At 35.9% G+C, this 23136-nt stretch overlaps 3 protein-coding genes across 18 annotated transcripts; all 3 read right to left on the bottom strand.

The window, feature by feature from the left end:
• Nucleotides 1-3542: 3542 nt before the first annotated feature.
• Nucleotides 3543-13564, bottom strand: LOC110872101 (serine/threonine-protein kinase prpf4B). 15 transcript variants are annotated; one of them, XR_004864686.1, is made up of 18 exons: nucleotides 13067-13564; nucleotides 11419-12380; nucleotides 11148-11335; nucleotides 10868-11058; nucleotides 10723-10782; nucleotides 10569-10637; nucleotides 10399-10471; nucleotides 10154-10310; nucleotides 9769-10060; nucleotides 9554-9668; nucleotides 8984-9147; nucleotides 8830-8904; nucleotides 8570-8747; nucleotides 8375-8457; nucleotides 8019-8084; nucleotides 7764-7777; nucleotides 7640-7668; nucleotides 3543-4532 (listed from the first exon to the last, which is right to left on the bottom strand). XR_004864686.1 is itself a non-coding variant. In XM_035976441.1 (17 exons), exons 1-15 carry the CDS (start codon nucleotides 13391-13393, stop codon nucleotides 8043-8045), a joined length of 2976 nt encoding a protein of 991 aa, XP_035832334.1. In that variant the 5' UTR covers nucleotides 13394-13564; the 3' UTR covers nucleotides 5700-7668; nucleotides 7764-7777; nucleotides 8019-8042. The 15 variants fall into 15 exon arrangements, 5 of the variants coding, with proteins under 5 accessions (XP_035832333.1, XP_035832335.1, XP_035832336.1 ...); XR_004864687.1 differs by having other exon boundaries at nucleotides 3543-4495; XR_004864690.1 differs by having other exon boundaries at nucleotides 8019-8080.
• A 1086-nt stretch (nucleotides 13565-14650) lies between these two features.
• Nucleotides 14651-15578, bottom strand: LOC110870839. 2 transcript variants are annotated; one of them, XM_035976439.1, is made up of 3 exons: nucleotides 15261-15578; nucleotides 15073-15154; nucleotides 14651-14981 (listed from the first exon to the last, which is right to left on the bottom strand). In XM_035976439.1, exons 1-3 carry the CDS (start codon nucleotides 15270-15272, stop codon nucleotides 14794-14796), a joined length of 282 nt encoding a protein of 93 aa, XP_035832332.1. In that variant the 5' UTR covers nucleotides 15273-15578; the 3' UTR covers nucleotides 14651-14793. The 2 variants fall into 2 exon arrangements, with proteins under 2 accessions (XP_035832332.1, XP_021975642.1); XM_022119950.2 differs by having other exon boundaries at nucleotides 14651-14987; nucleotides 15261-15487.
• A 1044-nt stretch (nucleotides 15579-16622) lies between these two features.
• On the bottom strand, nucleotides 16623-20675 carry LOC110927293 (dihydrolipoyllysine-residue acetyltransferase component 4 of pyruvate dehydrogenase complex, chloroplastic). Its single transcript, XM_022170960.2, has 6 exons — nucleotides 19636-20675; nucleotides 19338-19529; nucleotides 18462-18549; nucleotides 18299-18369; nucleotides 18127-18210; nucleotides 16623-16969 (listed from the first exon to the last, which is right to left on the bottom strand). The coding sequence occupies exons 1-6, from the start codon at nucleotides 20521-20523 to the stop codon at nucleotides 16865-16867; spliced, it is 1428 nt and encodes a 475-aa protein (XP_022026652.1). The 5' UTR covers nucleotides 20524-20675; the 3' UTR covers nucleotides 16623-16864.
• Nucleotides 20676-23136: the final 2461 nt, after the last annotated feature.

The raw sequence follows: 23136 nt of genomic DNA, 5'->3' as shown, positions 1-23136 counted from the left end.
CAGATGGACTCTAATTAATATGCAAAAAAAATGCTACCGAGGTGGAGATACAATAGAAAGTTTATTTGGCTAGAAAGGCTAGGAAGTGATCTTGACCATCCATTTAGTTAATCAATGGCTAAGATTAAATGAATGAAATTGAAGCAAAAAAAAAGACGCGTGGGTTTGTTAGGGGCATTCTAGTCAATCCAGCACAATAGTTTCTCTCTCCTCAAATTCCTCTCCATTTTTTACACGTTAATAACTTTTTCATACGACATTATTTTTTTATAAAAATTGCACAAAAAAACGAGCGTTTTTTTATCTTTAAAACGAGTATACTATTGCTATATTTTCGAATTTTTTTTGAAAACCCAGTTGCGTAAAACGCAATGGAGAAAACCCAGTTGCGTAAAACGCAATGAAAAAAAACGTAAAAAAATGACTTTTTCTAAAACGCAACGCACCAAAAACATAAAGAAATGTCTTATTTCTAAAACGCAATGACCAAAAAACACAAATAAATGTCTTATTTCTAAAACGCAATAGCCTAAAAACACAAATGAAAGTGTACTTTATAAAACACAATGGACTGAATGTGTTTTACCTAAAACGCAATGCACCCAAAACACTTAAAAATGTCTTATTTCTAAAACGCAATGGCCAGAAATCACTTAAAAATGTCTTATTTCTAAAATGCAATGCCTAGAAAACACATAAAATGTCTTATTTCTAAAACGCAATGGCCTAAAAACACAAAAGAAACTGTTCTCTCTAAAACGCAATGAACTGAATACACATAAAAATGTGTTTACCTAAAACGCAATGAGTAAAAACACTTCAAAAATGTTTTATTTCTAAAACGAAATTACCAGAAACTGTTGTTCACAGAACCAGAAACTGTCTAAAACGCAATGACCAGAAACTGTTGTTCACAGAACCAGAATCTAACTAAAACGCAATGACCAGAACCTGTTGTCAACCCTAGCCAGGGGCTGCCGCCCCTGGGACCCCGCTACCAGGGGCGCTGCCCCCGGACCCCCGCCAAGATCGTAAAACGCAATGACTAAATCAAAAACCCAGATCGTAAAAAATGAAATTAAAGAATTTCTTACATGGATCGAAGTGATTTCTTCAATAATTGACGAAGTTTGAATTATAAAAACACTTATCAGCGCTCGAATCGAATGAATCGAGTGATTATCTCCAAAATCACCGGAAAAAAACGAGATTTTTTATGAAATTAAACTGGGTTTTCTTCAAAAAAGCTGAAGAACACGTTGATCGGGTGTTTGAATCATTGATTTGTGATGAAAATCGCACTATAATGTAGTGATTATTGAGATAGAAAGTGAAGAAATGGTTGAAGATGGTGAGTTTTGAAAATGGTGGGTTTTGAAGTTACTGGGTTTTGAAAAGGAAGAAGGGTTGGATTGACTAAAATACCATTTTTCTTTATTTTAAATGTTGCCACATGTCCTAATCCTATTGCTTCCTACACTTTCTAGCCAAAATAAACTTCCTATTTGATCTTTTCCCTACTACTGAATTGTTTATTTTGAATCCAATCACCAAAGCGTATATTTTTTTAAATCTAATTATCGGTCTCAAGGTTTCTACGATAACCATGTCAATATGTTGGCATGTATCTCGATCAAACTAATGATTATTCTACCGATACGTTTTGCAAAGATACCATGTTTTTCATAGTTTCAAAATTGGGTAGAGGGTCAAAACATCTATTTACAAAAAAATATTAGCAGTGGCGGACTCAGAAATTATTTGTTGGGGTGTGGATGAAGTGTTTAACTATATTTTCAAAGGGTGCGGTCGGGTTTTTTGCCTAAAATATACACTAATTTTTTTTTTCAAGAGGTGCGACCGCCCACCCTGGCCAAAGGGTAGGTCCGCCACTGAATATTAGTACAATCCGTATATCACACGGGTAACTAAACTAGTTTATATTTATATATTATATAAATATAAATCAAACGAAGGATAATCTAATAATGAATGTAAGAGCCAATGCGTTTTTTTCTTTCTAAGTTTATAATTTTGTTGTTATAACAACTCAAATGAATACTTTGAAATAAAATAAGTAGAAAAGGTATAGAAGGGTGTCATCATCATAAGACCATAACCATGTGTAGACAAAATGTATACATTTAGTTTTTAAAACTCTAAAAACATGTTAGAAAACTATCTGTATGGAAGATTGTTTCAACCATTTTTTTTTATTTTGAGTAAACTACAGTTTGAGGTTTAGGGGTGCAATCACTCTCACCTTCTATTTTTAAAATCTTGCTGCATTATCCCTCGCGTATGGCCAATTGCATTAATCTTGGGCCCTGCTGCTAAATGACATTACATATCTGTTAGTTGTGATTCGAAATGATATTTATACCCTTCCTTTTTATACCATGTGCATTGTAACAACTAACGTTTTACTCCCTGATGCGAAATGACAATTGTATATTTTCTTTTTACACCCTGTGCTTTCTAACAACTATTCGTTTTAATGCCTGCATAACTGTTAATCATTCCCGCCTTAAATGTTTGACCTTGGAAAGTCAAATAACCCTTTAAGACTGACCAACCAAAGTCAAATGTGCACTTCATGTCTAATTACCAATTCTAATGTACATACATTGGCCAATGAAACATTTAAATGCACAAACTATGGGTGTTATGCAAGATTTCATCAATGGAACATTCAAATGCACAAATATTGGCTGTTATGCATACCATACCAAATACATAGATATTCAACACAACGTAGGCGTTTGAATTACACATTTATAACATGATCTTGGTAAAAATAAGTTACCTACTAACATTAAGATCATCAAAAATTTCCAACATTCATAATTTACTAATCCTATACCATATATGCAAATGCCATCCGGGTCCAACTTGCAGGTCTAGCAGTGGCAAGTCCAGGATGGGGTTATCAAACACAGTGGCAACCATATGACAGAGTATCCGTGTGAGGGTCAAAGTGACCCTAAATTCAACTACAAAACAATGTTTAAAATCATTAGCATAAGTAACAGTAGCATGATCTTGTTCAGCATCAATCTTGTTTAAAACAACAATGATCTTGTTTAAAGCAACATTGATATTGTTTACAATTACTCATGATCATGGTCGTTCGCTTCTTTTAATTGCATTTGTCTATATTTGACGTCCTCGTACTTGTCGTTTGTGATTGTGGTTGATAATATTTTTAGTTCAGATCTTATTGTGATGGAGGCAGAGACGACATCAATCATAGGTTGCGTTTGGGGTCCATCTTTTTTCAAAGGTTGAAGAAAGTGTTTGAAAGGCCTTTTGATACATATTATTTCTTTGTGAACATTTTGTTATATATACAGAGGTGCACACGCATATGACTTGGTATATCACGACGTGGGTTTTAGCCACGTCATACCACACCATCACACCATTCTCCATGCTACCATACCACATGTTCTCATAAGTTACTGTGGGTAATTTTTTAACCTTTAAAGACAAGAAAGGTAACACATTATTGTCTCACATTCACAACCACAAATAGCATAAAGAAAAAAAAAACAATTTCTTAATTTTTTCTATTTTCTCACCTTAGCAACACTCTCTCTCAAAGACAATACAACTCTTCTTATCTACTACAATGGACGATTTGAACAATGACCAAAATGGGTGAAAACTAATAAGTAAAACCAACTCTTCCATAGCTCAGTGACTTTCTAGTATCCACCATTAGCAATTTTCATCAACAACTCTCATTTGGGATATATTCTCATCAGAGCAATTTTCACAGGCAACTTGCCATCAACAGGCGATTTCCGTCATTTTCATCAGGTTCTTGATTTTATCGGGCGTTCCAACTTTGTGGTTCAATGATGTTAACGATTCCTTCAACAATTTTGCGTTGATCCGTTTATAAATTCAAAACAAGGATTTTGTGTTGATCCGTTTATCTCCACAGTTCAAAATAGGGATTTTGTGTTGATTCGCCTGTCTCCACGATTCAGTCATTTTATGTGGTCTGATATGGTATTTATCTCCACGTTTGTGCATTTAACATATTCTTGCATTCAGCTTGATTTTATGTTGATTCAATTAACAACTGTAATTTGATTTCTCGTAATGCACCAGATATAAAACATCAAACCTTTACATTCGACATGTTAGACGAGTTTAGGTTTTCACATAACGCATCATAATGCATCATATATCATATAACATCAAACCATTTATGCATCAGATCGTATCCAATCACAACTTCATGTACTTTTTATCAGAATGAATCAGAAAACCGTAATACAAAACGGGTGTGAGGCGAATGTATAAACCAAAATTGACAAAGCCGAGTAAGATGTGGATCCAAGGAATCGAGAATAGTACATATGCATAATTTGGCTTCTCGAGCCTCGAGATCGGTTTCTAGCATGCAAGACCCAAGTGCTAACTTTACAGTAAGAGCATATTGGCCACACAAATCATCCACTAAAGGATTCCTTCCACTTCAGATCTAACACGGAATTAAAAGTCGCTGTCGCTCAACAAGGCTACGAAAGGGAATAAACATCAAAGAAGGAAAAAGACCAACATAGTGTGGTATTTGTAGCAAGAATGGAAAAAGACCGCCATAGTGTGGTATTTGTAGGAAGAACGGAAAAAGACCGACATAGTGTGGCTACCTAAACCTGTTTTGATATATTTCTTTTAACTGTCATTTTATACCAGCACCACCAGTGAATAAACTTCACTTAACAAATTTATGTTCACTTGTATTTGAAATTAACACCATCAAGTTATAAGCTTTAACTTTTTTTTTTTTGTTTTCTATTTGTAGTTAGTTAAAAATGAAGAAAAAATCATATAGCGAGTAGACCAAAAAAGAAAAACATAGAACGTTAATTAAATAAAAAAGAAAAAAAATTACAAATAGATTAATTGAAAAAGAAAAATAAAAACTACATATAAGTTAATTAAAATAAAAAACTACAAACTAATAAACAAAATTAAATAAATAAATGAAAACATCCTTATTGGTATCATTTTTGAAACTAAAAGCACTTCTAATATTAAAAATATCATCATGACCTTGCCTTCTAAGATAATGGTGTCTCGATCAGATTTTTTGACGAGTATTTTGCATCAAGTAATTTTAAATACGTAACTTAAATTGTACATAAATTAATTAAAAGAAATAAAGGGTAGAATACAAGGATATTACTATATTAGTAAGCATGATAACAATGATAAAACAACTATAAATGAAGCAATTACTTTAAACACAATTGTAAGCTTGTTTATAAAACTAGCTTGAAAGTAGAAAAAAAAATATTTCGTTAAAATCAATCTTTTACACACCAATTTTTAACAACACTTATAATTTTTATAACTCTATAATATTAAGACTTTAGGCTTTATGCTTTCTAACATAATATTTCCATTATATAGTTTTAAAACTGGATAATATATATGTGTTAGTGTAACTTGGTGTAATCAATTCCAAATTTGATAAAACAAACATTACAGTATTACACACAAAACATGTTAATTCAGAATGTAGACATATTTGCAAAAAATTTACGAGCATATTCACATAATAACCTTCAATATTAAAATTTAAAAAATGTAAAACACAGCTTATATAGCACTCAGAAAATATATATTACTTTGGTTTAAAAAATGGAAGGAAAAAAAAAAAGAAAAAATGAGCATGACTGGAAAAAACAAATGAGAACATAACATTCTGCACAACATGATCTGCAAACCTGCTATTTCTCATTCTTCATATACATAACCGAAAGAAAAAAAAAACATTCTGCACATTTTTGCGCCGGAAAATAAAATAAAAACAAACCAGGCATCACAATAATCAAGTCCACAGCATATGAACCAAAATAATTGGTTTTGGTGCGGGTTAAAATGGGTTGTGTTGGGCTAACTCAAAACTGTCTATTGACACGCTCATCTTCCAAACAATCTTACCCTCCAGACACAAAATTACCAATTTGCCCCAACAGAAATAGTTTTAACTCATTATCATGTGGGTTTTCTAGTATATAAAATACTAAAAGTCTGATCAGTCCACCACGTAACCATTTCAGCCTGTACTACCAAAATAAATGGATTGAATGGGTTACGAAAGTAAAACCGCATGGACTGAAATGGTTACAAAAGTGAAACCACAGGGACTGAAATCGAATTTTTAAACCAAAGGACTGAACACAGGGACGAAAACAGCAATTAACTCTGTAATAACTAGTGAAATTACCCGCCATAGTTGTTAATGACGAATAGCGACAAATAGCGATAAAGGATCTATATGCTACATAGCGAATAGCGATAAATAGCGGGGGCTATTTTATAAATAGCGATACACTAGAAAAAAAATGTATATGTATGTTATATAAAAATACCCCGGTTTATATGCTATTTTACATGTGTATTTAACAAAAACCTAAAATCCAGCTATTTATAGCTATATTTAATTGTTATTTATAATAAAAAAAAACAAAAAAAACTAAAGTGTTGCTACTCGCTATCCATCGCTACAACCCTAATAGCGACACTAGACCTATACGCTACGTAGCGCGCTATAGCGATTGCTATTGACAACTATGTTACCCGCGCGCTGCTGCGCGGGAATTCGATAAATATACGTTCAGTTCGTTATGGTAATGACACTCGCTATAGGTACCATAAGGAAAAAAAAAAACCCAAAATATAGTCTGACAATTTATATGGAAGCGTAAGTAAAATTAGATCATCGTACTGATGTATTTTGAGATTTAAATAAAAAGGAAAGAAAATAGAAAAGCTAATTAAAAAATTCTAAAAAAAAGTAAGACTTACGATTTGCGAATGGCTATGATAGAAAAAGACTAAAAATAAAAAAGGAAAAAAAAGTCAAATATTTTTAAAAAATATGTTTTTATATCATTAAATTAAATTGAACTATAATAATATATACAAAACACTTTTGAATTAAAGTATTATATAAACACTTAATAAACAAATAACTAACTTTATTTCACACTTTATTCAATGATTATAGATAATATGCACAAAATACTAGAATTAAAAATTGACCAATCAAAGTTAATTACTATTCTGTAATATAATGGTTGTAAATAGTACCCTGCTTTCATCTTTTTATCAATCATAGCAACAATTAACATAACTTCAATTGGCTAGCAACTTCTAACGACTTGAACACAGGTTACATACTTGCAAACATAAGTTGATAAGTGGCGTCTACATCAGCAAATACCTTTTATAACAAATCGTACGACTTTATAAAGTTTCTTGGAAAAAATAATTATTCTACCCTAATAAAAACCACATGTTATCCCTCACCTAATTATTCTACCCTAATAAACCTTTAAAAGGAGGCAAAAAAGAACCTAGTAGTGACTGATTATGATAAAATTTTAAATGCTGCGTCATTGAAAGACAAGCACGTCAACCCAACCCATTTTTTACCCGGCTTCCTTTCTAAAAGGACCCAAAACCAGACCTGTCTATTTTGCCACCTCTAGTATGCTTTATAGGCTAACTCAACTTACATTTTCTATCTACTAATGAGCTAAAATTCAATGCTGAGTGTGTGTATCACTAGCAGATGCACGTTCACAATGAGGGAAGGAACATCTATACTTACAGAAGTTGAAGAACCTGACAGACTGTACCCTGCATGACAAAATTAAGAAAAATACGTAAGAACATATACTAACTTTGAAGTAATTTCTGGTATGAAAACAGCAAAGGTGGACAGGATCGCTCACCGAATGTAATCATGCTTCAAAGCTCCAGCACAATCGCGTCCATGCATGATCATCATCCAGAGTGACCAAACCATGAATCAGGTGGAATAGAGATTCATTAGAATATAGATTTCATTGCGTAACTAACTAACTAACTAACTAGCTATGTGATATCTAAATCGGCACACCTATATATCCTACAATCAGAAAGACTTTCTGACTTTAAAATCATAACTTGTCACAATAAGAAACGCCAAACAGACAAAACCAAGATACCTTCTCCAGAGTGCCATTAAAGATCTAAAGCATTGCCAGGTGGCGCTTCATAGCACTGGGAGCTTCCTGAATGAAAAAATAAATTAGACTCATAAAATCTTTAGTGTAGTAATAATGTTCATCAAAAGATGAAGTAACAACTAACAACACATCATCATAAGAAACAAAGAAAACCGCAAAATGGAAAAATTAAAAACAAGACTTCTACAAATTATCCAGATACGGTTGAAAGAAGAGATATTGTTCAATATACAAAGTAAAGCGAAGAAAACGAAACTGGAAACAAGTTATTCCTTAATGCCCACCATTAAGAATGAGTACAAGAGAAGAAAACGCCATGTGGCGAGTTATCTTACAATAGAACAGATCAACAGAACACATTCCACCGCCACGAGGTCAACTGCTGACTTGGGCCATGTCAGGAACTGTATCCAAACGTCTTAAGCCACCGACATATAGATAAAGACAGATAAATGTCCAATGATTAGAGAAAAACAAATGAAATTAAGATCATAATTGATATTCTCTCAGTCAGCATCATTGTCACTTGCCCGTGATGAATGGATGACTCAGTGCCTGCTGCACCGTTAGCCTCTTATCGGGATCTAATATAAATATCTTCTCTAAAAGATCCTTAAAGTTGGCTAACATCTTCGGATCCTCCCCAGGTGAGCCCGTAACTATTGAACCAATGTCTTTTGCCTTCATATTAACCAGCCTTTTTACAGTCTGAAAATTCAATTAAACAATTATATTATTAATAATATAGATTAAATAATTAACCACAAAACTACTTATTTTTAGTTTTTACCTTCTTGGTAACAGGGTCCTCTTCTATAGCAACAAAGTTAAGATCTTGATCGAAATGAAGTTCCGTAAATGCTCCCTACAAAAAAAGCGCCCATAAAAACACTAAATCATAAGTAACATTTTTTCATACAAATATATATGTATATACAACTCACCTTTCGGAGCATCTTTTTAGGGAAAGAGCCTTTCAGTTCCATGTGAAGGCGAAGCATATCGTTGTTTGTAGCACCTGGGAACAGAACTTTCCCGGTATAAAGCTCGAACAAACAGCAACCGACAGACCACATATCAACAGGATGATCATAAGTCAACCCTAAAACTGCATTATACAATGTTTGACTAGTCAACAAATGGCATAGTAAAATATAATGATAAGTAAAGTACACAAATGGTCCCTGTGATTAACTAAAATTTTAGATTTGGTCCCCAGCGTATCAAAAGTACCCTGATGGTCCCTGTGGTTTGCCCTTTGTAACGCATTTAGTCCCCAGCTAACAAATCTAAAGGTTTCAGCAGGTCCAAGATATGGACTAAATGTGTTAAAAACTGCAAACCACAGGGACCATCCATGTACTTTTGAAGACTATGTGTGTTACAAAGCGCAAACCACAGGGACCATCCGTGTAGTTTTGGAAAGCTAGGGACGAAATCCAAAATTGTGGTCAACCACAGGGACCATCCGTGTACTTTACTCTATGATAAATTATCATAATTATAGTGCTTACTTATTTCAGGGGCACGATAAAACCGACTCACGAGGTACGGTGTGATCTCGTTTTTCCCAGCAAACATAGCATTCCCAAAGTCACAAAGCTTTAGAACATTCTTGGCGTCATTGACCTGATTATCATACTAAGTTAGAATGTATGAAGGAGTACTACAACATTATAATAAAACAAAGAAAAAATAGATGATAATAAAAAAGTTAAGAAGTACTAACCAGCATGTTATCAGGCTTGATGTCTGTATGAAGGACTCCACAGTTTCTAAGATGTTTTAGAGCAATGAAAAGCTGTTTACCATAAGCCCGTACAGCAGTTAATTTCAGACCAATATTACGACCAAACTTCTTTAACACTTCACGAAGATTCATATGAAGAGATTCAAAAACTAAACAAAGATGATTCCGGTACTTGAAACTGGAAAGAAACCGAACGCAATGACGCCTGTCCTCCAAATCAGCACCGACTAATTTCTTCAGTATCACCAACTCTTCTAAACCAGCTTTATACCTGTTTAAACCAGATAAATCGATAAAACCGATCAACACTTTATACTTAAGTGCATAATTGGATATAAAGATTATGAATTCTATCATTGCTTACATTTTATCATTGTTGCGTATGATTTTTATAGCTACTTCTTCTGGATCATTAGATCCAGCTTTGAGATCTTTAGCACGAACCACTGTTGAAAAGACACCTTTACCATGAGCAGCGATAACTTCATACCTACCATCAAGTATTTCCCCGAAACGGTAACCTGCAGGGAGAACATAATGTAAATTTTAAATCTAAATTGATATATACACTATTATAATGTGAAATGAAAAGTAAATTATGATACTTACTGTAGTAACCTTCTGCATCATCCCAGTTATCCTGAAGACCACTTCTCTGAACGGTCAAACCGTCACCCTTTCCCTGCAAGCACAACAACCAAGTGAGCATGCAGAAAACTAGTGTACTAAATATTTAATCCACTATTAAAATTTAAGAAAATTGATGGCATGTGACTTACAGATTTTCGCACTCCAGCTGGTGATTCTCCAAATATATCATCAGAGAACATGTCATTTGATCTCTCATTCTGTATATTTCAAAGGAACAAAAATCATTAATTGAAACGTTACAGAGCTAATGAATAAGGAGTTGAATAACTATAGATAACTTACCATTTCACGTGCTCTAGGTGGAGATTCACCAAATATATCATCCCCGTTTGATCTCTCACTCTGTAATAGTTATTAAAGGATAAATGAGTACGCTTAGAGTGATAGAGAGCCTGCTTAAATCTAAATTAAAATAATAAAAACGCACCTTTGGGGTACCCTCTCCCAGACCACCAGCACCAGAGGCCCTCTGAACGCCAGAATTGCCATTTTGTGGTGGTGATCTCCCAACAGAAAACGGTGTGTCACCAATGTTAGTATCAGACCCTTCTCCTTGACCGTCAAGATCGCGTGAGTTTACATTAGCTGCACCTACAGACTCTTCCACGTTCTCTTTAGCTGTTTAAGCAATAGATATCAATGCCAAATGAGTATCAAATTAACCATAAATCATCATATTTCAGCACGGGGCTTAAAAAAAGACGTACCTTCATCCACTAACTGAGGTGGCAGTGGCTGCTGCTGCTGCTGCATTGGCTTAGTCTTGTACTTTTCAAGAATGGCTTGAATACGTCTTCTACTCTCTTCCTTTATTCTGTTCAAATCTTCTTCTTCATCGTCCTCCTCAACTTGCAAGGCACTTTTGTCTTGATATGCCTCTTCATCAACCTCCTCTCTACAGCAAAGTTTATTTCAGCACATATGTATGAGCATCAACTGACAAAACAATAATATGTAATAAAACTATAAAAGCAATACCTTTTAATCTTCTCAGCATCTGCATCTACAGCTTTGGAGGAATCATCTTTTTGCCGATCATATTTCCTCGATTTATCTCTATAGTCAGTTTCTTCATGTCTATGGTGTTTGTAATCATTGCTCCTGTCACGATCACCATCATTGTAGTTATAACTTCTTCTATTTCTACTGTTTTCTCTCTCTGAATCTACGCCACGCTCCCGGTCCCGTCTTCCCCTCTCTCTTTCTCGCCCCCGCTCCCTATCTCTCATGTCCCTTTCCCTTTCCCTATCCCTCTCTCTCATGTCCCTTTCCCTATCCCTCTCTCTCATGTCCCTTTCCCTATCCCTCTCTCTCATGCCCCTCTCTCTCTCCCTATCCGCTTCCCTTTCTCTCTCTTTTCTCATTCTCTCTCTCTCAAATTCTCTCAAATCCCTCTCTCTATATCTATCTCTATCTGCATCGCGGGTATCTAGACTATGTCTGCTACGACTAGAACTACGTTCTCTTTCTTTATCCCTAACCACATCTCGGCTCCCATGTCTGTAATCTTTCATGCGTGCAGTTGCCCTTTCATCGTCGCTATTCCCGCTACTTTTCTTGCTTCTATAATGCTCAACATCTTCGTGTTTCTCAAGTCGAGAAGCCCCTCGAGAAATGCTTTGGGATCGAGACCTAGAACGGGCCCTACTGTGGTCATGAGACCTGGATCTACTTGTTGTAGTATCTTCTTCACGTCTTCTTTCATGTGTGTGCTTGCTTGGTGAGTCTTTACGAGCTTTCATATAATCTTCATTCGGTTTTTTACGGTCCCTTGTCTCGTAATCATCATCATAATGACTCTTTCTGTTACTGCTTCCTTTTTTAGACTCAATTCTTGTATGCCCATTATCATTATGCTCCTTAGTCTTGGAGCCATTACTTTCATCATCTAAAGGCAAACTAAGACTATGATTAAACTCTACCGTATCACCATGTTTTCCCTGCAAATAACACACAACAAGAGAAACATTGAGTATTAACAACGTCTAAGCATCCTACAAGACCAACGTTAGACAGCACACTGAAAAACAGAGATTGAAAAAAAAGAACAAGACACGTCACCAGTTCTTACAAATCAGTTGAAAATCATCAGTAGTCTTCAAGATACCCCTAAACTTTTTTAACTGTGGCCTGGAAGATAGATGTAACTGGTGGTGGAAACATTTGTATCGCGTTTTCTGTGTCTCGGAAACACGATCTTAAGACATTCGTAAGCACCACAAACGTACCAAAGACTCTATAATACCAATAAAACTTGAGAAGAAAAAATAAACAGAAAACCAACATTTTTGCTATGAGTCTATGACTCTCTCTACAAGTTTTTATATTGCAAAAACATTGAAACGAGTCCTTTTGTTGAGTATGCAATAGTAAACTTACATTACATATACCATCATAACAGTGTTTTTAAGCAATCTACGATGTAAGAGAGTAAAGTTGTAACATGATTGGCTGCTGAGAAACCGAAACCCTAATTCGACTCAATCAGATCAATCAAATACGCAATTAGAGTAAGCTGTTGTATCAAATCCCTATCAATTTCTCAGCATCCAACAGTAAATTAGTTAATTACGAAACAAAACCAATAAAATTAGGTTAAAACAACAAGCTAGGGTTTCGAACAGACCGTTTCAATTTCTCCAATTTCTCCAGACTCAGCATCCGAATCCGCAACCTTCTTCACCACCACATCACCACCGTCTTCTTCCACAATCTCTCCTTCCTCCATATCATACTCAACCGTCCGATTAACCGGCAACGGCGGCAGAGAAGGCGGTGGCATGTCCGTAATCTGTTCATCATCTTCCTCCTCGCGTATATCGTCGTGCTTGCGGCTGTGATGACGGTGGTGGCGGCGACGGTGGTGGTGACGGTGCTTGTGGCGCTTGGACGGTTCTTCCGATTCGTCGTCGGAGGTGCGACGGTGTTTGCGTTCTTCGGTGTCGCTGGTCATGGCGGAAGCCTAGGGTTAGGGTTTAGATTTGGGGAAAAGTGTGAGAGTTGAGAGATTTGATGGTGAGGTTTGGTTAATTTGGGTAATGAGATTGAAGAAATGGTTTTTATGATGGATTTGGGAATGGGAATATATGGATGTTTTGGCCAAACCTAGAATCAATAGGGGTTGTGTACGTATATGTTGTATGTATATGTTAGATACATGGGGTGACTTGCATTATTGGTATTGCTCCAATGAGATATTGATTTTTATTTTATTTTATTTTATTAATTTTCTGTAATTTGTAAATAAATAAATATAAACTAGTTAAATTCCCCGCACGTTGCGGCGGATATTCATTCGGTATGGGTTCGATTCATTACGACATCAGTACGGTATCGCCACTCGGTATATCAAGCGAAAGATAAAACCCAAAAAATAAAGTCACGATATGACCAAAATAATATTTATATGTGTTTTACATCGGTCAAAAACCATAAATACGAATATCAGTAACGGTTCTGATAATAAGGATACCGATACCGACGTCATACCGTCGAGATCGCCAGGGCATCAATGTTGCTATAACATTATCTTAAATGTTATATGAGAAAACTTAAATAAAATAATGGAAACTTAAAAAACTATAATATTATATGAGAAAACTTAAAATAATAAGATAAGGAAACATTAAAATATAAATTAAAGTAGTAAAATAATAAAATAATGAAAACTTAAAAGATTATAATATTAAAAAAATCTAGAAGTACTGTTCATCATCCGTTTCTAATAATATGAATAAAATAGATACATTAGGATGTTAATAGATAGGTTGAAGGGTTGAATTGTTGAATCTGAAAATGATTTTTGTTTTTGTGTTAGAAATGTTAATTCAAACTCGTACATGTTTAAAATTGTGTAGCTTAATTACAATTTGTTAACTTAAATATCTAAACATGTTAAACGGGTTGACGGATAGTAATTAAGTTGTAATAAGTTAATCGGGTTTGTGAATTGTAAACACTAGATTAAACATTTTAGTGGGTTGGCCGGTTCTAAATAAACGGATCAAAGAGGTCAACTCGAACACAACTTGTTGATTGTAGCAGTTAGTTATGACAACCAAAATCTGATTCAACCTGACTTGGCATGTGACTGCTTTAACATAAACATTATTTATGGTAAATGTATAAAAACAAATTGTTTAAGTAGTTACGTTGCACGTGCGAGTGAGATGTATTAAGACTTAAATCAGATCGAATTGTCTAACTGATATATGTATAATGATGTTTAGTTGTATAGATAGCCTTGAAACCATGAAATCACACTGAGGACGAAAACTTGAAACATTATTTACATGATGTATATACACAGTTACACACACAGTCTTATAATTTATATTATGAGAGCTTAATGTTTTAATAATATTTGTAGTGATTTACAATTGGAGCTTCTTGTTCTGCTTCATAATGGACCGGCAACTCTTCAATTTCAAGAATTTCAACTCGACGGTTCATCTTTTTCCTTAACTTGATGGCAACATCTGCCGGTTTAAACCTCCCACACACGCTGACCCGATTTTGTTGCTTTTCTATCAAGTGCTTCTCTATTTCTTCATTGTAATTGTAATGTATGAATTAATATATGATGCAAATAAAATTGGTAATCTGTCATTAGTGCATAAAACTAATGTTTACCTTTCATGTTTAAGATATTTCTCCTCATTTTTCTACAACATGAGTTGCAATCAAGGTTAACCCTCATCACCATGCAGCATATCTACAAAATTCCGACACACCAAAAAAGAACGCCAATTAGCCGAATATCTTAGTTTTCTAGATTCAAATGCCGAAACTAATCTTCTTTGTAAAAAGTTAATGCTTGCCTGTCCGTCCATCACGTCCAAAGATTTGCTACTTGTTGGTGTTAGCCCCAACGTATATAACGATAATGATCTACGTATATAGGAAACTTTTGTAGGCTAATGATTTATATTATATATGTGTATGTGCATGCGCATGCACGCGTGTGAGGGTTGTGTGTTGGATGGATTTAGAAAGAATGGCGGTTTTTAAGGTCGAATTTGAGGAAGAATGAGGATGGAAAACTTGAGGAGAAGAAAGATGAGGAGGTTAAGTCACCTTTCTCAACAATTAAAGGCTTCCTTTTGGACTACTTGATGTCATGTTAGGGAAAGCATAATATGTTACTTTGTTTCAACATTACTTGCATATTTCTATTCAATATTCAAGTATGTGTTGGGCCTCCTCACACACCATTCCATATATAGGATAACAGAATTCAATCAATCAATCTTGTGTCTTATTATTATAATGATTATGTGATACCTACATTTTTAGAAATAAAATATGTAAAAAGTTTAATATACCTTGAATATTGAAATAAAACATTAATTTTGCACAAAATCTTAAAATAATAGATAATTAGATATGTTTTCCTGACTATTGGAAATAAAGTAAAAAAAAAAGTGATAATTCTTATTTCGATTTTTTTAAATAAGTGTGGTTTTAGGTTTTGGATTTTTTTTTAAATAAACGTAATAAGTTTGTTTTTAGGTAAAAGTGTTCTTATTATAGAATGCATTATGCGCAATGTTTTGATTCATTGAACTGGATTCACTTGTTAGCCCAGTCAAACTGGAACTCAAAAACCCATACCTAGGGGTGTAAACAAGGCCAGAGGCTTGAGAGCTACTCGTGATCGGCTCAGTTAATAGCTCGAACGAGCCGAGCCTTAACGAGCCCGAGCTCGAGCCTGAAATAGAGCTCGTTTTGTTATCGAGTCCGAGCTCGAGCCTGAAATACAAAGCTTGTTTAGGCTCGCGAGCCTAAACGAGCCCATATAAAATTTTAATTTTTTATATATAATATATTAATAATGATGATAACATTGATGAGCCAAGCTAGAGCCGAGCTTTGGCTCATTTAAGTGATGTTGAAGTGAGCTCGAGCCGAGCTTTTAGCTCGTTTAAGGTTGTTCTCAAATAGTTCGAGCCGAGTCGAGCCGAGCTCGAGCTCAAAAAAGTAGGCTCGAACCGAGCCGAGCTCGAGCTCGAGCTTCATATAAACCTAACGAGCCGAGCTCGAGCTTCATATAAACCTAACGAGCCGAGCTCGAGCCTAGTCGAGCTCGGGCTCGGCTCGGCTCGTTTACACCCCTACCCATACCAACCAAAACGACTAGAGCCCGGTTCCAGTCTAAAAGGTTATGCGGTTCTGGTGGCATCTACGTAAAATCGGTCTCTATACAGATACATATACATGCGCATATGTAAGTGCAAGTCTTTATTGATATTGTTCAAAAATCACCTCAAAAAAATACCCGGAAAATGAGGAAAAAAAAAAAGGAAACGAAAATGGAAGTACAACATGGCATCTGCTAAAACCAAACAATGCTACCCCTGCAAACCAATTTTCTTAGCTGCATTGACCATTGACCCGAATGACGTATCATGTTATGCAAAACATTTTACAATGTCAAGCTATCGGGTTCTTGAACGATCTTTGCAAAGGTTTTAAGGAAGGCAGCCAAGTCAGCTCCGTATACAATTCTGTGATCAGCAGTTACATTAACCTGCAAATTCGTTTGCACACCACAGGTTATTATTATTGTAAAACAAAAGTGTTATAAAAAACTATTTTTAATCATATTTCATACACAAAATATTTACAAAATAATGAAAATATGGACAAAAAGTATTGACGGGTTCACCCAACCCAAGGTACTTTGATACATGGAACAACTTTAGACAAAAAAATATTCAGGTTATGTTTTTCTCTAATGGGCCAAGCAGGTAAAATAAAAAAAAGGAAATGGGTCAAAAGTGCCCAAAGTGTACTTTTAGTGCATAAAACCTCCAAAATCAGTTTATTCATATAGTCGAAGTATAATTGAAATAATATAACTTTTATAATCATATCTGACAACTTAATAGGTTACTAAAAACTTTAAAAATATTTTTGAACAACAGTGTTGCGGCCAAACTGACTTTTACAAAAGTTACCCGTTTTGACCCCTTACCCACCTCTTTATCTTAAAAAATTCTGAAACTAAAGTTTTCCTCTTGAAAATAAACCTCGTGATTCTTTAAGATGTTAATCCCAATTCAACTTCCCTTCATCTTTGCGAATATATGAACAAGGAAATAAGACATATGAACTAGTCTTTTATAACAGAGCTAGAGAATGAGACAGAGTGAAATCGAACAGGATGTCAAATAAAATAAAACATAGACTAAGGAAATAAGGGCCAAGATATGGATTTGACAATACTCATCAGCTCAATTAACTTCATAAAAGTAAGGGAAAAAAATTATGATAGAATGACGGAAGAAACACCCACATTAAGAAATATTTTCGGTCCTGTTCTCGTTTAGTGAGTCATCACACAAACAGAAAATGCATCATTCTCTTATCGCTAAGGACATTTTCTAACTTAGGAGTTAAGATTTAATCCTTCTTTCTTTAATTCATAAAATATTAGTTCTTCATACAAAATCTAATACTGCAAATGCATCAACCCAAACAGTTCTTTTTCCCATTCCATCAAAGATTAGTGTCAACTGTCACGTCAGATTAAATATCTAGGTCACCTACCAAGAATTGAGGAGACCAACAGGGTTATGATAACGTATGATAGTTGTTTTTCTATTCGATCTTCTTTTCGTCTAAGGGTCATTGAAATAAAGATCATATGGATCAAATACATCATTTAAGACATGAAAAACTCACCAGCATTTGACTTTTCACACTGAAATATCCATCCTTATCAGCAATAGGAGTAGGCTTTGAAGCTCCAACAGCCATAATAGCCCCCTACAACAAATAGACATGTTAATAAGACTAAATCTAACTTGGAAAGAAAAATGTTTTGAAAAAGATCACACTATTTGTTAACACATGCCTGCCCAGGTGGTAGAATAGCATCAAAGCGATCCACTCCAAACATGCCTAAGTTGGAGAGAGTAAAAGTCCCTGCATCCAGAACCACATAATTCAATACCATTTTGTTCACAAGTTTTTGTGATGAAACAAGATCCAAATTACTAATTTAACTTGGTTGTTACCTGAATTGTATTCATGGGGCTGTAGCTGCTTAGATCGTGCTTTCTCCACAAGCTCCTTCCACTTCTCAGATAGCAGATAAAGATCCAACTACAATTATAAGTAAAAAAGAGAAAATCAACCACCAAAATTTAACAAAGTTGATGCACAAACATGATAAAATAATGGTATCCAGAGCTTGGTTTAAAAAAGCGCGAGGCGCTCCGAAGCGTTTTGGTTCCAAAAGCTTTAAGCGAAGCTTCAAGCGCGAAGCGAGAGCTTCACGTATTCGAAGCGCTCAAAATAAAAAAAAATAAAAAAAAATATTATACACATCAATATGACCTATTCTACTTGTTAATCAATAATAAACAAAAAAACATGATTAAAAAACACACTTAACACATAAAAAACATAGTTAAAACATAAATTAAAGTCGAAACACACTTAAAACATAAACATAAAAACAGTCTTTAATCAATAATCATCATAATCAAGTACATATTCATCTCCATCAACATCACTCAATAATGAGCTTCTGAACTGGAATTTGGTTGAACTCGTGCCCGCACGTCCTGCGGACACGAATGCAGCTGCGAAAACCGGGGCCTGCGTGAGGCGGTTTTTGGCACGCTCTGTTCGTTTTTTTTTTATGTTGAAACAACGTTAAAACCTATGCTGGAGCGTCGTTTTTGCACCTGATTGGGCCGAGGCGTCGCCTCAAACCATGGCCGCTTCGCGCTTAAAGCTCGCCTCAAAACGCTTCACGTGTTTTGACGCTTCAGACCAAATAAAGCGTTTTGCAAAACGCTTTAAGCGAGCTTAAAGCGCGCTTTTTTAAACTAAGATCCAGAGTCGATACATAAAAAGGCACATCAAATCACCACACATCAACAAACCTTGTCAGCATCCTGGAGAACAGGGGTGATCAAACCGCCATTGATAGCCACAGCCACAGCGATATTAATGCTGCTGTTATAAGTAAAACTCTTTCCATCCTTACAACTTGCATTCACCACAGGGTGTTGAACAAGTGCCATTGCAGCAGCCTTTGCTAGCAAAGCAGTCATCGTCACACCCTTAGACTTAACCTAAACATCCACAATCAACCAACAGTCAAATTCAATCAAACAATCAGATCATAAAACAACTACCACATGACCAAACAACAAGAATCAGAATAGTCCAGAACTTGACCTTCGCATACAGAGCATCAAGCGCATCTGTCATAACAGGATACCCAACGCGAAACGTCGGCACAGACAAACTCTCAATCATATTCTTCGACACCGCAGCTTGCATCGTCGTAAACGGCACAATAGTCGCCCCAGGTATATCCGGCAATGCAGGTGCCGATTTAACCGGAGCAGCTGCAGCAGCAGCCACAGGTTCCGCCACAACCGGAGCCACACTTTTAACCGGCACAATTCCAGCAGCAGCTTCCACATCAGCCGGAGTAATCCTCCCAAACGGTCCAGTCCCTACCACCTTATTAATATCCACCTTATGCTGTTTCGCCAATTTCTTCGCATACGGCGTCGAAACAATCTTCCTCGGTCCATCCGCAACCGCAGCAGCCGCAACCGGTGTTGGAGCCGGAGCTGGAGCCACAGCCGCAGCAGCCGGAGCCTGTGGTGCAGCCGGCGGCGGAGTAGCCGGAGAAGAGCCAGAACTAGCGGCTTTAGCCCTAGCTTCTTCAATTTCGGCTTCGGTTTCAGCTAAAAGGCCAATCGGAGCTCCAACAGGAGCCGATTCACCCTCAGGAACAACAATAGCAGCCAAAATTCCATCGTAAAACGTTTCAACATCCATATCAGCTTTATCAGATTCAACAACAACAACAGACTCACCTTTGGAGAGAACATCACCTTCTGATTTGATCCAGGAGACGATTTTGCCCTCGGTCATGGTGGAGCTGAGTGCAGGCATGAAGATCTCTCTGATTTTGGCGTTGACAGTTGCGTGTTTTGCGCGGCGCGTGAATGTAACGGCGGGGAGAGTGGTGAAGCGCCATTGCGATTTGTTGAGTGATGAAGTGAAGGAGAGTTGTGGTGGAACCCTAGATTGGAGGAGAGAAGAAGACATTGTTGTTGTTGTTGGAGATTTTGGGGGATTGTAGAGAGAGAATGGAATTGGGGGCGAAGAGATATAGGGGTGGAGAGAGAGAGTGAGGCGGAGAAGACGAGAGTATGAAATGCAACAGGGGACTCTGTAAACATCGCCCTTACGGGTTCGTTGATCTAACCCGCAACTAACCCATTCGGGTTGCTTTTGGATAACCCGTGGGTCACTCCCATGGTATGTTGAATTGTTTGAGCAATAATCGAAACCGAACCAAAAGCTGACGAAATCGAATCGAAAATAACTGAATTAACTGAAAATGGGTTGCCAATCTTTGTTGTACCCTTGGTTAACCGAAATTAACCGAATTGAATCATTCATATTTTCATATATTTTTATCTTTTATTTTGCCTACATTTCATGTATTTATAAGCAAAAATATTAGCCAGATTTGATTTTGGTTACTAACTGAACCGATACGAACTGGAAACTGACAAGCCTACCAAATAAACTGAACCATTTAACCAAACACTGACTGGTTAAAAAATTAGATTAAACAATGACTTTGGTTTCGATTGAGGCTAATAATTGAACCGAACCATGCGTCCTACCACACTAAATGGTAGACTTTTGGTCGGTGTCATTTTGGTTCGTAATAATCAGGGCCGGCCCTGAGAATTCATGTACCCTGTTCGAACTCGAAAAAACGTGCCCTTAGGCCTTAACGAAATTGAGTATTGGGCTCACTAAAGGTCTAAACCTAATGCCAATGGGCTAATAACTAATCTAAACCATAAAAATAGTTTTGTAAGTGGGCCTATGTTGGTGTTTGTATGGGTATACCCTATTAATTTATTTATTTTTACATATACATATCGGAATTTTTTTAAAAAATAACGTGCCCTTCGAAATATCAGGCCTTGGCCGGTGGTCCTCCCCGCCCACCTTCAAGGCCGGCCATGGTAATAATACCATTAAAATATCGTCACTCAAAAGCAATCGAAAGAGATATACCTAATAGCCTAATAGAATATTGACACATGTTTTAAATTCATCGTAACTCATAAAAACTAATAATGGTATCGATGCCGATGTTGCTAGGCTGGCATTAGTTCGGTTTGTCACATTAGGAAAAATACTTTATTGTGAATACCAGTATGTTTTCAATGAATTTTATACTTGCACGTCGAGAAAATTATAAAGACGGATATGATACTGGTACTGATGTGCGGATGGTAGCAGTTTGGTTTGTAAACGGTAAAGAACAAAAAAATCAACTATATTTGAGTCGTTCATATAATTTTTTTTATCAAATTGTAGATAACAATAAGCAGGTCGCAATAACATTATTTGAAAATTTTATTAAACATTATATTATATTACTAAAATATAAAAATAGTAAATGATGTCATTACAAACACGTGTAAACTAAACCGCGAGACAACTTTCATAACATATACGTTTGTTTTTCGATTACTTGTTAGTTACTATTGACTGCTTGGGTTTTACTAATATTTATCTCGAGATGTGCATAGAATTAAACACGTCACAAAGTGTACTAGCAATTTTATAAAATATCGTGTATTAAAAGTTATAAATGAAAAACAAAATATGTTAAGTAATTATAATAATAAAAAGATTAAAATTGAATAAGATGATTGCTTAACATATTCAAATAACTATAGTTATATGGTCATCAAGGGTGGATTGGAAAACGGCCAAGCTGTCAGCCTCTCTCTTACTAAAACACTACCTCATTTGGCCTTCTCACATGATCTCTCTCTTTACTAAAAACGTCGACTAACATTTTTCTCTCCTCATAGCATTCACATCCAACCCCCAAATTATGTGAGGGGGGTTTTATTTTATGAAAAGTGGTTGTAGGTGGTTGTGAGTATAGGAGATAGAAAATGTTACTGTTCATCGATAAATTTGATTTTATGAAAAGTGGCTGTAGGTGGTTGTGAGTATAGGAGATAGAAAATATTACTGTTTATCTGTAAATTTGAGGAGACATTGTTAAGTGTTAACCATTTATAAACTTTTAGTATATTTTGAAAGTAGTTGTGAGTGAAAGAAAGATAAAATATAATGATAAAACTATTATTTAATTGAAAATGAGAGGTTGGATGTGAATGCTCTCAATCTCTACTATTTTTTCTCCTCACTCACTCAGGACTCCAACCACTCAGGTTTTAGGAGTTCTTAGCCAATAACTTCTCTACCATCTCTCATCTTCACATCACTCTCACTCTCCCCCACATCATGTTTCTCTTCAAAAACCCCCAAAGCCCCATTGCAGCTACCAACTCCATAATACAATTTATGGACCAACCTTACTCTTCAAAGCATGAGTTCTGGAGAGCGGGTCCAAAACACAAGCTTCGAACCAACTTCCTTAAATGAAAACAAGGTTCTTACCTAATGTGTTGGATCAAGCATAAGCATATGACCCAGGACCTTTAGCCCGACTTATGATAATGAACACGTGGCAAGTAGGGAAGGCACAATCGAATGTTAGTGAATCATTGGCAAAATATAAAGTGGGCCCTACTATCAAGCAATAATGTCCTAATCAAATGGCATACGATCAAGGCTGGTCCCAAGTGGTGGGGGGGGGGGGGGGGGGGGGATGGC

The sequence above is a fragment of the Helianthus annuus genome, chromosome 8, assembly GCF_002127325.2.
Source record: "Helianthus annuus cultivar XRQ/B chromosome 8, HanXRQr2.0-SUNRISE, whole genome shotgun sequence".
Lineage (NCBI taxonomy): Eukaryota > Viridiplantae > Streptophyta > Magnoliopsida > Asterales > Asteraceae > Helianthus > Helianthus annuus.
The sequence above is the reverse complement of the archived record's forward strand: the minus strand, read 5'-3'. Positions and strand labels throughout refer to the sequence as shown.